Consider the following 11,983-nt stretch of genomic DNA (forward strand, 5'->3'; position numbering starts at 1 on the left):
TAATTGCAAATCTAGAAATAGCAATCTAGTCTCTGAGTAGGATTCCAGACACCTTCCATGACTTTGTAAACGAAATGCTGCTTCTTGAGGAATAGCTCACAAGTCAAATTGAAACCAGGGTTTCTTTGCCGTCCCGAATGTCACCCCAATGCCTGTTGTGTTAACCAAGCTCCAGCCCCCAAACACAGCACAGTTATGTTCACCGTGTGTAGTTTAACTGAACAGTTTATGTTTGCAAATTAACTGCAAATGTGTCTTTGAAATGCATATGACATAAAAAATTTTCATAAAAAAAATGATGAACAGGTTTATCCACTCTCCCAGAATGTCGTTTTAATCCCTCACATTCCTCAGTTAATACTGAGTCTTATTGGAATTCAGACCATTGCATGTGGTAGGTATCCCAGCGTGGGGCTATGTGAAGATCTTTCGTATTTTCTGTTCTCTTCTACATTTATCCAAGGTACAAATAATTGCATGAGGTTCCCTCCATTTTTATTTTGTAATTCTATACTTCTGGCCCTTCCCCTCCCAAAAGGCTACTTCACATATCCAGCAAAATGTTGTAAGATGTCTACCCTCCTCCACCCAAGACAGAATCGATCATCTTTGATACCTGCTCAGTCTCCTGAGTCTGCTATTGGGTGTAATTTCCCCTGTTGGCAACACCACTCACCAGGTCAGCACTACAGATTCTTTTTAGCCTAATTCAGTCCATTTCCCCCCAAAATGTGTATATCACTATATGTTTGCAGTATAATAAGCTTATTTGGAAAAAAAACATTCTTGAGCAAACGAATACCAAGTTTTTTTAGTGGTGAGAGACTGGTTTCAACCTGGTTACTCATGATGGGCGCGCGAGCTTCCGAATCTTCGGCTCGTGTTGTAGATTGTTTCCGGCATCGGTTTCAGAAGTGAGAGCTCTGCCCTGGGAGTGGAACCCCTGCTGCCATTGATACCTGTTTTTCATAGACTTTTTAAAAATGTGCTCTCTTAACAGATAAATTATTCACTCTGTTTAAAAACTGCACGTAAAAAAGGCAGTGCGGTTAAACAGTCCCCTCCCGTCCTCGTCTCCCAGCCGTCCAGTCCCCACACTGGCCTCGTCGCTGTCACCACTGTTCTCAGTGTGTGCGCATCCTCCCAGAAATTTGTTACGCAATTAATGGCAGAAATGAAAATGGAATGCTGTTTTTCTTTTTTATACAAAAAGTAACATACATATTCTAGAACATGTTTCTTACCTAAAAGATCATTGATGTATTGTTCATATCACTGTGTACGGAGCCGCCCACTCTTTTTAAAAGCTACCAAATATTTCGTTGCATCAAAGTACCATAATGTCTACAGCCATACCCTCATTCATAATTTCTGTGGTATAAATAATGCTGTAATGAATAACCAGTGCAGACATTTGGTGCGAGCATATCTGTAGGATAAATCCTCAAAATTAAAAGGCATTTGTGTCCAGTACTCTGAGAATGACATCTCCAGTTTCTGTAAAGTGCCGGCAGGAAAGAAACACCACTGTGTGCTTTGCTCGTCAGTCTTACTGCCCACACTCTTCTTCCCAGACTTCCGACTTCCAACTTCCGCTGCCCTGTTTTCACACCAGGTGTGTCTCTTGTGGACTGTAAGATCATTTCCAGCTGCCTCAAAGCTAATAACTCTTGGCTGCTTTTCTTATCTTCTTTCCAGAAATTTTAGGGTGGTTGAACTATTAAGTTTAAGAATTTGAGAACCGGGTGAAACTTTTTTCACACCCACAGCACAGAAGGCATTAAACGGATCCATCTCTAGGACAGTACATTTTGCAGGGTCTCAGTGACTTCGTCACTTTAGTGACAGTTCACCATTTTTCCACGACACTACGAAACACTTCTTTCAAGATCTATTATAGAGCAGCACCGTGCAACACAATGCTCTGCTTGACACTCAGAATTTAAGACGCCCCTGTTGTTTTGGGTTTTCGTTTTTTGGTTGGAAAGGTTAAGCTATAGATTCAGCCCAAACTTGAGTCAAAAATCTTTTTTTGAAAGGAGGGGTTTTTATTGCTCTGTGAAATTCCTCAATTTCAATTAAAAGGCTCTGGATTTTACTCGGTTTTGCTCATAACAAATTTTTGACACCCCCTTTTTCCCTCTCCTCGACGTTTGAGATTTTTTCCATTGTGCATGATAGAGGGATGCTGCTAAGCTTGCAACTAATTAACATGAAATTGTTTTGAGTAATTCTGCTTTTTTGGCTTTTTGTACCTAATTAGAATTGATGTGACTGAAGTGCAAATCTTCATAATAATCATGCATTTGCTGGCAGTGATTGGAGGACCACCTTTTTGGCAATCTATGGTAATTCTGTTCACATTGTGTACCCCCGTAATGCATGTTGTCTTTTGCTTGTGTTTCTGATGTAAGATAATCAATCGGGTTGAAGGGTGATGTGTAAAATTATTTTATTCTTTCTGAAAAAGTAAAGTCTCAGCAGGAGTGGGACACAGACTTCCTTTAGGACCTGGGGGACTTCACTCCTTGGGTTCTGTGGGATGTGTAGGCGCACTCTGGAGCTAGTTTTGAAGGCCATCGGAATGATTATTGGTCATTCCATTTTACAGCTGAGGAAACAGCAAGTAGTGTGTGTCGAGTTCATGACTAGATTAAATCAGACCTATTTTTTCTTGTCATATACTTAAGCTGAGTAACAAATTCGGGGTAGTAAATAACTCTGGCCCCCAAAACAGAACAAATGCTTATTGAAATCATTGCTGTAGGTTTTCTTTTAACAAGCCAGGACCTTGGTTTTCAACCTGACCTAAAATGTGGTCACCCCTACAATCACAGATCCTTTTCCAGAGACCTGCAAGAGACTGTGAGGTGTGTCACCTGGGGGCTGAGAGCCCAGGCTCTGGGGCCAGCCTGCCTGAGTTTGCCCCAGGCTGTCCTGTCCACGCAGTCTCCTCCTCTGTAAAGTGAGGCCAGTACTAGTACCTGTCTCATCAGGCTATTTTGAGGATTGATGAGTGAATATGGGTACAGCACTTAGAGCCGCGCCTGTCACATAGTAAACCCTCCCACGCCTCTGTCCTCACAGGGGGAGTGCGTCCCTCCAGATTTGAGCTGACGTAGCTTGCACTCCCACCGCCCATTCAGAGTACAGTTACCTGTAACTCACTGGGTGTCATCTTACCAAAAAGATACACTGCTCCTGAGTGAACGTAATTCTTAAACCCAGATGAATTTCAAGGTATGAGGGAAGTTTGCCGAGCAGGAGCTTTCCCTCACCTAAGTCACTGTAGGATGGTGAGTGAGACCGGGGAGACTCCTCAGTCTTCAGTACCAGAACTTGTTTAATGCCCTGTGCACTTAGGGGAGTGGGGGTGGTATTGTGAGCAGGGAGATGCAGGAACAAAAGTAATCCACTGCCAACCAGGAAGACTTTGAAACTCTTCAGTCCTGTACATAATATCATTCAGACTCACATCAGTCTCAAAAGCCAGTAGGGTCTCCAGTGCTGGTGAAATCTGAGATCTGTGGGTTTCACTGTAGAATTTTACTGCTTTTGTTCTCCACTGGGGGTGTGTGTACACACACAAAACAGTTTCATGTACATATGTGTGTATACACACACAATGTGTGGGTGTGTGTAATTTATATAACTGCATTTTTAAAACAATTTAGCCATAGAAGAAGGAGAGATTTTTCTTTTCCTAAAACCAGGTTATAAAGCCTACTTCCACTTAAATGTGGTATATCTCTTGACTATATATTATTTACGTAGGCTTTGTGTTTTCTACCAAAACCTACCCTTCTCCAAAATTATTTTGAAAATCTTAAACACATATAAATCACGATAGTTTCAGCATAGTGATAACAAAAAGAAAGTGAGACTCTGGCGTGATCACCCTGAAGTCAGCAGCACCAGGGACACATACATGACTGCCCGTGTCAGATGTCCTCGTCGCATTGTTCCCAGTTCGGGTTCATACACACAACCCGTGCATGTGCACAGCAGATGCAATGTTTTCCTTTTAAGAGGATCAAATATTTTGTGTTGTCTGTTGATAATTAAGATAATAGAATCCTCCTTTCTTCTTAAATGTTTTAAAACGTGATCTGAGGAACTCTCAGACCCAAGACTGACACAGAGTTTGCAGGCCTGGCAGTCCAGTGCCAGGGTCGGTGACGTGGGGTGGCAGCGGGAGGCAGACCTCCAGGCCCCCGTCTTACTACCAGCATCACTGGCCCAGCTGTTACCACAGTTGGTGATGATCAGAAGGGAAGCACTTGACATCACTGGTGGTATTTGGAGGCTGAGGGGACCACTCTGCTCTTTGAGCGATTTCCAGTCCAGGTTCCTGTGCCAGACCCGACACCACGGCATTTCACTTTCCCTTTTTACTTGGCCCTGCGCACGCACTGCTGCGCGTGTCCGCCCAGGAGAGGCCGCTGCAGGGAGTGCTCCAGCTCACGTGTGTGCCCAAGCGGAGGGGGGTTGTTCAGGGCCTAGAAGTGAAATGTCCATCTTTTTTGAGGTTGATGTCAGAAAGCGGAAATTGCTTTTCAAATCCTCACTAAAAATCATTTCAAATCCTCATTAAATCCTCATTTACTAACATTTAGAAGGCAAATTTATGGTAAAAACAAATAAAAATAGTGCAAAAGACTTCATAAAACTGATTCCAGAAGATCAGCTGCTTGCAAAGGTAAGTGACTTATGTCTCCTGCAGATGGATTGCCCATTTCTTGCTGCTGTTTTGTTTTTTTCTTAAAAGGGATCAATTTTTACCATGGTTGTACTTCATATTTGTTGATTTGGGTGGGTGTTTTTTGTCTTGTTTTTTATTTCCTTCCTTTTTTTAAAATACTTTATTTGTTTATTTTTAGAGAGGGGGGAAGGGAAGGAGAAAGACTGGGAGAGAAACATCAATGTGTGGTTGCCTCTCATGTGTCCCCTACTAGGGACCTGGCCTGCAACCCAGGCATGTGGCCTGACTGGGAATTGAACCAGTGACCCTTTGCTTCACAGGCCCGTGCTCAATCCACTGAACTACACCAGCCAGGGCTCTTTCCTTTTTTTTTTAAGGAAAATAATATTCCCACACATAAAAGTCAGTGCACGGTTCACATGTTGAGAAAAACACAGCAGCACAGTGTGTGTGTGTGTGTGTTGCTTCCAGGAAGGTATGTATCCCTGTAGAGTGTCCTGGAATTATCTGTCTCCAGATCACTCTTTAAAAAGGGGGTGGAGAAGAATATTGTTACTTGGAAGGGGACCCACAAACGGTCCCCTCATAGCTGCTTTCACTGCCATTTGATTCTTCTAACCGTAGTAGTGGGTTAAGTGTGTAATAAACAGCGAGACACCCACCGTATTCACAGGGAGAACTGAAGGCTTACTAGGTAGTGTAGTTCATATCTGTCGCTAAACTAAACGACCGAAGTGGGATTTTGGTTGAACACTTAGTGGACACTAACTATTGTTACGTTGTAGCTTTGTGGAATTCACTTATAGTAGAAGGATTTACAAATAGTCCTATCCACATTCTTTGGAAGAAAGTATCTAATCTCAAAATAATACTTTCTATTTTTGCTGAAATTTACAAAGCCTATAAAAACTTCTTACTATGCTCATAAGAAAACTAGTCTATCAGTTAGTAACTGATACCCTACATTAACCCAAACTATTGCCAAAGCATGGGTCCTTTGAAATCTGGTGAATCGGAGGGTTTAAGATCTTTTTTTTCTATTTCTAACCTTTTAAATCACGAATCACAATAGTTTGGCATTATTTTGGACACATGATTTCATGGCAGGAATCCAGAGGGTTTTCCCAGGCTGCAGGCAGACGCCATGACCTGCGTCCAGCCTACCCCGTCCAGCCTCTTAGGCTGCCCAGACGCTGGGTAGGCCGGGGATAGAGGTGTTTCCATGCCGATTGCCGGCTGTTTCTACAGAGTGGATGCGCTTGGTCCACCTTGGAAGGGTTCCAGGCGAACAGAAGGAGAAAGATCGGGAAAGACAGCATGTGCCCACCCCCTTAAGCTTGTGTGTGAAGTGAAAATGGCAACACTTGTAAGTGGTTCCCTTGGTGCAGGCTTTTAAGGGACCACCGGGAGAGTCTTGGGATACCCGGCCCCAGCTCTCCCCTCGCTCTGCCTCAGATTTTCTGGTCGCTAACTTCCTTTCTTCTTACTGTGGGGGCACAGTGTGTCTTTTTATTTCTATTTTTAATTCTGTCTTGAGGATGCATTCATTGACTTTTAGAGCGAGAAACAGCAGTGCATTACCTGCCATACGTGCACCAACTGGGGATCGCCTCTGCAGCCCCGGTGTGTGCCTTGGCCGGGAATCGAACCTGAAACCTTTTGGCGTATGGGATGATGCTCCAACCAACTGAGCCACCCAGCCAGGGCACGTAAGTGTGTCTTTACGCTCTCAAAACAGTCGCTCTACTTTGAGAGTAAGAAAAAGGGAAAAGATCTTCACTGGACAAGTATATATTGAGCTCCTACAATATGCGGGGCTCGAGCGAGAATATAAAATCAAACCAAACCCTGCACTCAGGAGCCTGTGTTTTGGTGTGTGTAGCTAACATGGACAGCAGTGAAGAGGGCCCTAAGAATGTTTATGGAACTTGTTTCTGAGTCTGTATTTGCTTGCTTGCTTGCTTGCTTGCTTGCCTGGTGGTCCAAGCCATTTACTAATTTGCTGGCTTTTCTAACATTTCTGTTTATTCTCTCTCCTGCCAAAGGTCAACTATTTCCATGACCCAAAAGTGCTTTCCAAATGTTCAGTTCAGCTGCGACGCTGTTCAGTTCAGCTGCAGCACGGTCCCTGCTGTGGCGGCGCTGGTGCTCGGCCGCCTGCCCAGGCAGGGCAGGGCCCTGTCATGCTTCCCTTCTTTTGAGATCTGGGCGAGTGTAGTGTTTCTCTCTTGCCAAACTGGTCCTTCATCACCGGGCGGGGGGGGGGGGAGAAACCGCCCTGCATGTTGAGTTTCAGCCAGGTGCACCTGATTGACATTTTACTATTTCCAGTTTCCTGAACTGTAGCAGAAGGTTCTCTTGGAGTTCAAAGCAGCCATGGTGTTGGTTTTCCCCTTTATGGAAAACAAGTCTTGGATTGGGTGTGTGGGGTTTGGAGATGAATTGGGAAAGGAAGACACCCATTGAGGATGGCCTGTGGATTCTGGGTTGGCGTTTTAAGTTGACCAACTTCATTTTAGAAACTTAAACGCTGCCACAGTACAACTTGAAGTTTGAAAGGTTGGTTTCAGCTTTTTTTCTTTTAGAGCTGCAGTTTTGCAAGAGGTCACAGAGTTGTGTAAACAAACTGAGGTCTTGAGAAGAAATTGATGATCTAAACATTAAGATTTACATCTCTACTGATTTTACTGCAGTTTTATACATGCAAACAGGAAACTTCACATTTCCTATTTGATTTTGAAAGTGTAGGCAGATGGCTGCCCTTAAAGAAGCATGCGCAGCCCTCACTAGAATGATTTTATTGTAAGAACGCGTTACCTATCAGTGTGTTGTAGGATCTTGTTCCTTACAGCCACTTGTGTCCATTGTGAGGTGGTGTCCTTTTGCTGCTGCTTTCTTCTCCGTCCGGACTGGACCGAAGTCTAGACTTCGGAAAAGCCAACGGAGAGGTATAGAAAGGGAGAGATTCCCACATGATTTTAAATATTAATACAGGTACATTTCATTTTAAGTGATGGATTTGTACTTGCCAGGTTAATACATGAGCTCAAACTCTTCAGTCCCCCTTAATTGGGAGAAGTCAATCATTTTCAGCGTACTATGAAAATGTATCACTTACTTCTTCTGGAAAGTAGGGTTCTCTGAGAGGATTTTGGACACGCACCTGTGGAGCTGTCCCCCTACTTGGCTGTGCTCACCATGCCTCTCCCCCTCCCCGCACGCGAACACCTTCTTAGCTGCCCTCTGCGTTTTCCAGCTGTCTGCACCCTAACAGTTTGGGCTGGGAACTCTTCTGAGTAGAACTTTGGTCTTCCCTTCTCTGGTTTACAGAATTTTTTTTCACTCTAGTTGCAAAGTTTTTAGTCTTTTATGATGCATGCTTTATCTAGCATAGTAATTAGTAATGAATTACAGGTAGAGTGAAAAACGCACAGTGAAGAAGGCACAGTGCACTTCTTTGGTAAACCCTGGGAGGCAGCGTGGTTCACTGCGGCCAGACTTCTGGAATGGGGGACGGGGGGGAGCCTGACTTAGTGTGTGACTCAAGTGAATGGAGTTGGGTGCTTTTTTTCTAATTGATGTCAGAAGTGAGATTAGTTTCTGGATATCCTCATCTGAGACTTGTCATATTGCTTATAAATGGAAAGGAGAGAGAAACTTCCATTAATTTAAGTATTTAGTAAACTGCAGGGCATGGCAAACAACTCAGAGTGTGATCCAAATATTTGACTGTCCTGTTTTTTTAATTTGTATGTATTTTAATTGTTCTTTCTCTCTACCTACTAAAGATTCCAGTGCTGAATATCCAAGTGAAAATTTTCCCCGCACTTTGTACTGTAGCAGGGACCATATTTTCTTGTACGAATTACTTCCGTGTGATCTTCACAGGTGGAGTTGGGAAAAATGGATCCACAATCGCTGTGAGTAGATCTTAGGGTGGTTTATGGCTCTGGGGTCACTTTAGTTTTTGTTTGAATTGTGTGAACTAACTTGTAACTAGGAGTTTCCACTCAGTCTTAAAAAAAAAAAGTAGTATCCAGAACTTCAGTTTTATTTATATATGCATCCATTTATGTTCTTATATGTACATTTTGTGGTGCGCGCACACACACACTTTATATACATATATGTTCAAAAATGTGACCTTCTTTAAAAAATAAGCCTGGCCTCGTAAAAGTAGAATCCTCAGTGTGTGCATAACCGATGCGGCCTCCCGCATTTCCGTAGCCGTTCTGAAGCCCCATTATAGAGACGGCGGGCCGTCGGGCACCCTGGGTCCGAGCAGTGGGAGGCGACCGCCATCGAATGCCGCTGTTCCCCCTTCTCTCCGCCCCACCTAGGGAACCAGCGTCCTTTCTCCTTTCCTGCACATCGGCTCCGTGATCACATTGGCTGTGATGATCTACAAGAAGTCGGCGGTCCAGCTCTTTGAAAAGCACCCCTGCCTCTACATACTGACGTTCGGCTTTGTGTCTGCTAAAATCACCAATAAGCTTGTGGTAAGCATGAAAGATTTTGTTTTTCATTTTCATCTTATTTAGATTTTGTAGCGTGGTTTTCATTCCATAGGGTGCTGAGGAGACCTAGAGTTTGCTCCCCTCCGATCAGAATCTCTTGACATCAGCGTGGGCGCCGTTTGTGTCTTCTGTGAAGCTACAGTGAGATGATCGGAAGCCCCGGGAGCCACCAGAGTTTCTGTCCACAGTTGCATTCGGTTGCTTTGTTCATCTGCATTCTTCAGTCTCCAACTATGCACTCAAATTAGGCTCCTTGTGAGAAGCACCTTTGGGGGCTTAGTAGACATGGTAGACCCCTTTGGTGTGTAGCTCTCAAACACTTTGCGTTGTCAGTGTTTTAGTTTTGGAAGTTGCAGCAGACACTGCTGGCGAACTCCTGAGACCCGACGTCCCAGAACGATGCGGGTTCACTGTGTGGCTCACGGTTGCTCTGATGTGGAAGCGTGTGCCTCACGGATTCCCCTCTGTCCCTAGGTGGCACATATGACCAAGAGTGAGATGCACCTGCACGACACAGCGTTCATAGGCCCAGCCCTGCTGTTTCTGGACCAGTATTTTAACAGTTTCATTGATGAATACATTGTACTTTGGATTGCCCTGGTGCGTATTGCATTGCATGATGTGGTGGCTACTTATTATCTTGTTTCGCTGAGCCAGAGCCAAGAGATAGATCTTAGAATTCTAACAATTTGGAATGTCAAAAGCACGTTTGTGGGACTTTCATGAGAGTTCCTCGTGGCTTTGTCTTTGAGCCATTTTTTGTACTATTATTAATTCTGCCTGCATGAGGGCTTATAAATTTCCTATATCTGACAGGAGCTGGCAAACTTCCCTGTGGGCCAGTGGCCTGATTTTGTCAATAAGCGTTCATTGGAGCACAGCTATGGCCACTCCTGTATCTGTCATCTGTGGCTGCTTTCACGCTGTGACGGCAGAGCGGGGCTTTGGTGACAGAGATAGTGTGGTCTGCAAAGCGTGAAATAATGACCGTCTCTCAGAGGAAGAGTTTGTCGGTCCTTGACATAGGGAAGAATTAACGGGATGCCGAGTTACTAGAGCGCGCAGAACTGAGGGTAAATCTGCAGAGCACAGGGTCAGAAGCTGCTCCTCCCCGTGTCCGGGAAGCTTCAGGGCGGCTGGGCAGGACCCGGGAACCTATCTGATCGTCTCCTCCCTTTCCAGGTCTTCTCGTTCTTCGACCTGATCCGCTACTGCGTCAGCGTCTGCAACCAGATTGCGTCACACCTGCACATACACGTCTTCAGAATCAAGGCCTCCGCAGCCCAGTCAAATCATCACTAGGGATGTAATCGGTGTTATGCCGGAAACTCATGCTTTCTGCAGGAAAGAATCAGTGTGGGGAGGACGAGAACAAATATAATTTATAATAATCACTGTTGTGTAACTTTTATTCTTTGTTGTTGGTAACACTCCTTAACCGCCGTGTGTGAGAATGGAAGTTCCAAGTCCTGTCCTTGAAATGTGCGTGTTGGTGGCACAGGGTTTGGCCCACGAAGGCGGGCAGGAAGAAATGCCTGCGCTTGTAACTGTCCTGGACTCGGAATAAAACCGTCACGGGGGCAGATCCCCCACATTGATTTCTTACGTAGAATATTTGCAGGCCAGAAGGCAGTTGCTTTGTCATTTTAACAAATCAGCAACATCTGTTTAGTGTCTTCCCAACCTTCCGTACTAAGGAGTTCAGCTTGTGGCACAGACATGTCCCACCCGCTGGCAAGGTGGACCTGGCGATAAAGACCTTGAAGTTGGATTGAATGGTTTCCCCTCTTCACGTTGTCGAGGAGTCATTTTTTTATTGTTCAGGAAACGGTGTCTCTCACAGGCTGGGGAACCCTGTCAGCATGCAGAATAATGTGGTACCTTTGTCGATCCATTTTATTTTTTTAAATAAATATATGATCTGAAAGCCAGCCTTTTTCTGGGTTTTATTCAGTGGACAGATAACCTAAGTTTTAATGTCATCTTTAAAACTTTAAGCAAACTTTATTTCTGTTCTTTAATAAATAAGAATATCTGGTCGGCTGCATTGTCATTATGCATCCTGTGACCTTTCTATTTTGTAGAAACTGTTTAACGTAGAGCTGTGTTTGACTAAGACATAGAGCTATGTTCACCCTCTTCTTGACGGGCTTTTTGTTGCAGGTGTCACCCTGTCCCACCCTCCAAAGACATTTGCATTCTTTGGGGTTCTGGGGCCTCAGGGGCCACACTCACACACACACAGTAAGGAGGTGGAGGTTTTGGGAGACAAGAAGCTTCTAAAAGTTCACCAGCCCCCCACTAATTTAGCAGAAAGTAGTGAAGGTGTAGAGGGAAGGAAAACAAGGCGACTGCTAACCTTCAGAATCTTAGGATTCTCTTTTCTCAAGAGGAAAAAAAGTCAGCGCGGGGATCCCTCTGAAGACCGGGGCTGGGTTTCCCGAAATAACAAGTGGGAAGCTGGATGTCTGAAACTGCAGGTTCCGAACTGGCCGTGATGGGCAGACAGGCCTATTTATGGAAGCAGCGCAGTGCTCTGCTCTGGCTTCCTAGGGCTGCGATTCCTGCCCTCGGGTTCCCTGGGGACTACAGTCGGGTCGCTCTCCCAGGCATCCCAGCTGCCCAGGATGCTGGGAAGCGCACCTGTCTGGAACCAGGAACCGCTGTCCTGTCCCCACCGTGGCAGCTAATTGTGCCTGTCTCCCTTCCCCGTCCTGCTGGAGNGCAGACAGGCCTATTTATGGAAGCAGCGCAGTGCTCTGCT

The 11,983-nt window shown here is 44.9% G+C and overlaps 1 protein-coding gene across 3 annotated transcripts in view; it reads left to right on the top strand.

Annotated features, from left to right (window-relative positions):
- The window catches only part of CEPT1 (choline/ethanolamine phosphotransferase 1), a 38,316-nt gene extending 27,166 nt beyond the window's left edge, over positions 1-11,150 (top strand). For 2 of the 3 annotated variants that reach the window (XM_037038782.1, XM_037038783.1), the window contains exons 5-9: positions 2,264-2,348; positions 8,491-8,622; positions 9,043-9,201; positions 9,694-9,819; positions 10,402-11,150. In XM_037038782.1, the coding sequence (XP_036894677.1) occupies positions 2,264-2,348; positions 8,491-8,622; positions 9,043-9,201; positions 9,694-9,819; positions 10,402-10,521 (622 nt within the window). In that variant the 3' untranslated portion in view covers positions 10,522-11,150. The remainder of the gene's footprint in view (positions 1-2,263; positions 2,349-8,490; positions 8,623-9,042; positions 9,202-9,693; positions 9,820-10,401) is intronic. The other variant, XM_037038784.1, reaches the window with a different exon arrangement.
- Positions 11,151-11,983: the final 833 nt, after the last annotated feature.

Source organism: Sturnira hondurensis, unplaced genomic scaffold (genome assembly GCF_014824575.4).
Source record: "Sturnira hondurensis isolate 20B ecotype Veracruz unplaced genomic scaffold, ASM1482457v3 Scaffold0024822, whole genome shotgun sequence".
In the NCBI taxonomy this organism is placed as follows: Eukaryota; Metazoa; Chordata; class Mammalia; order Chiroptera; family Phyllostomidae; genus Sturnira; species Sturnira hondurensis.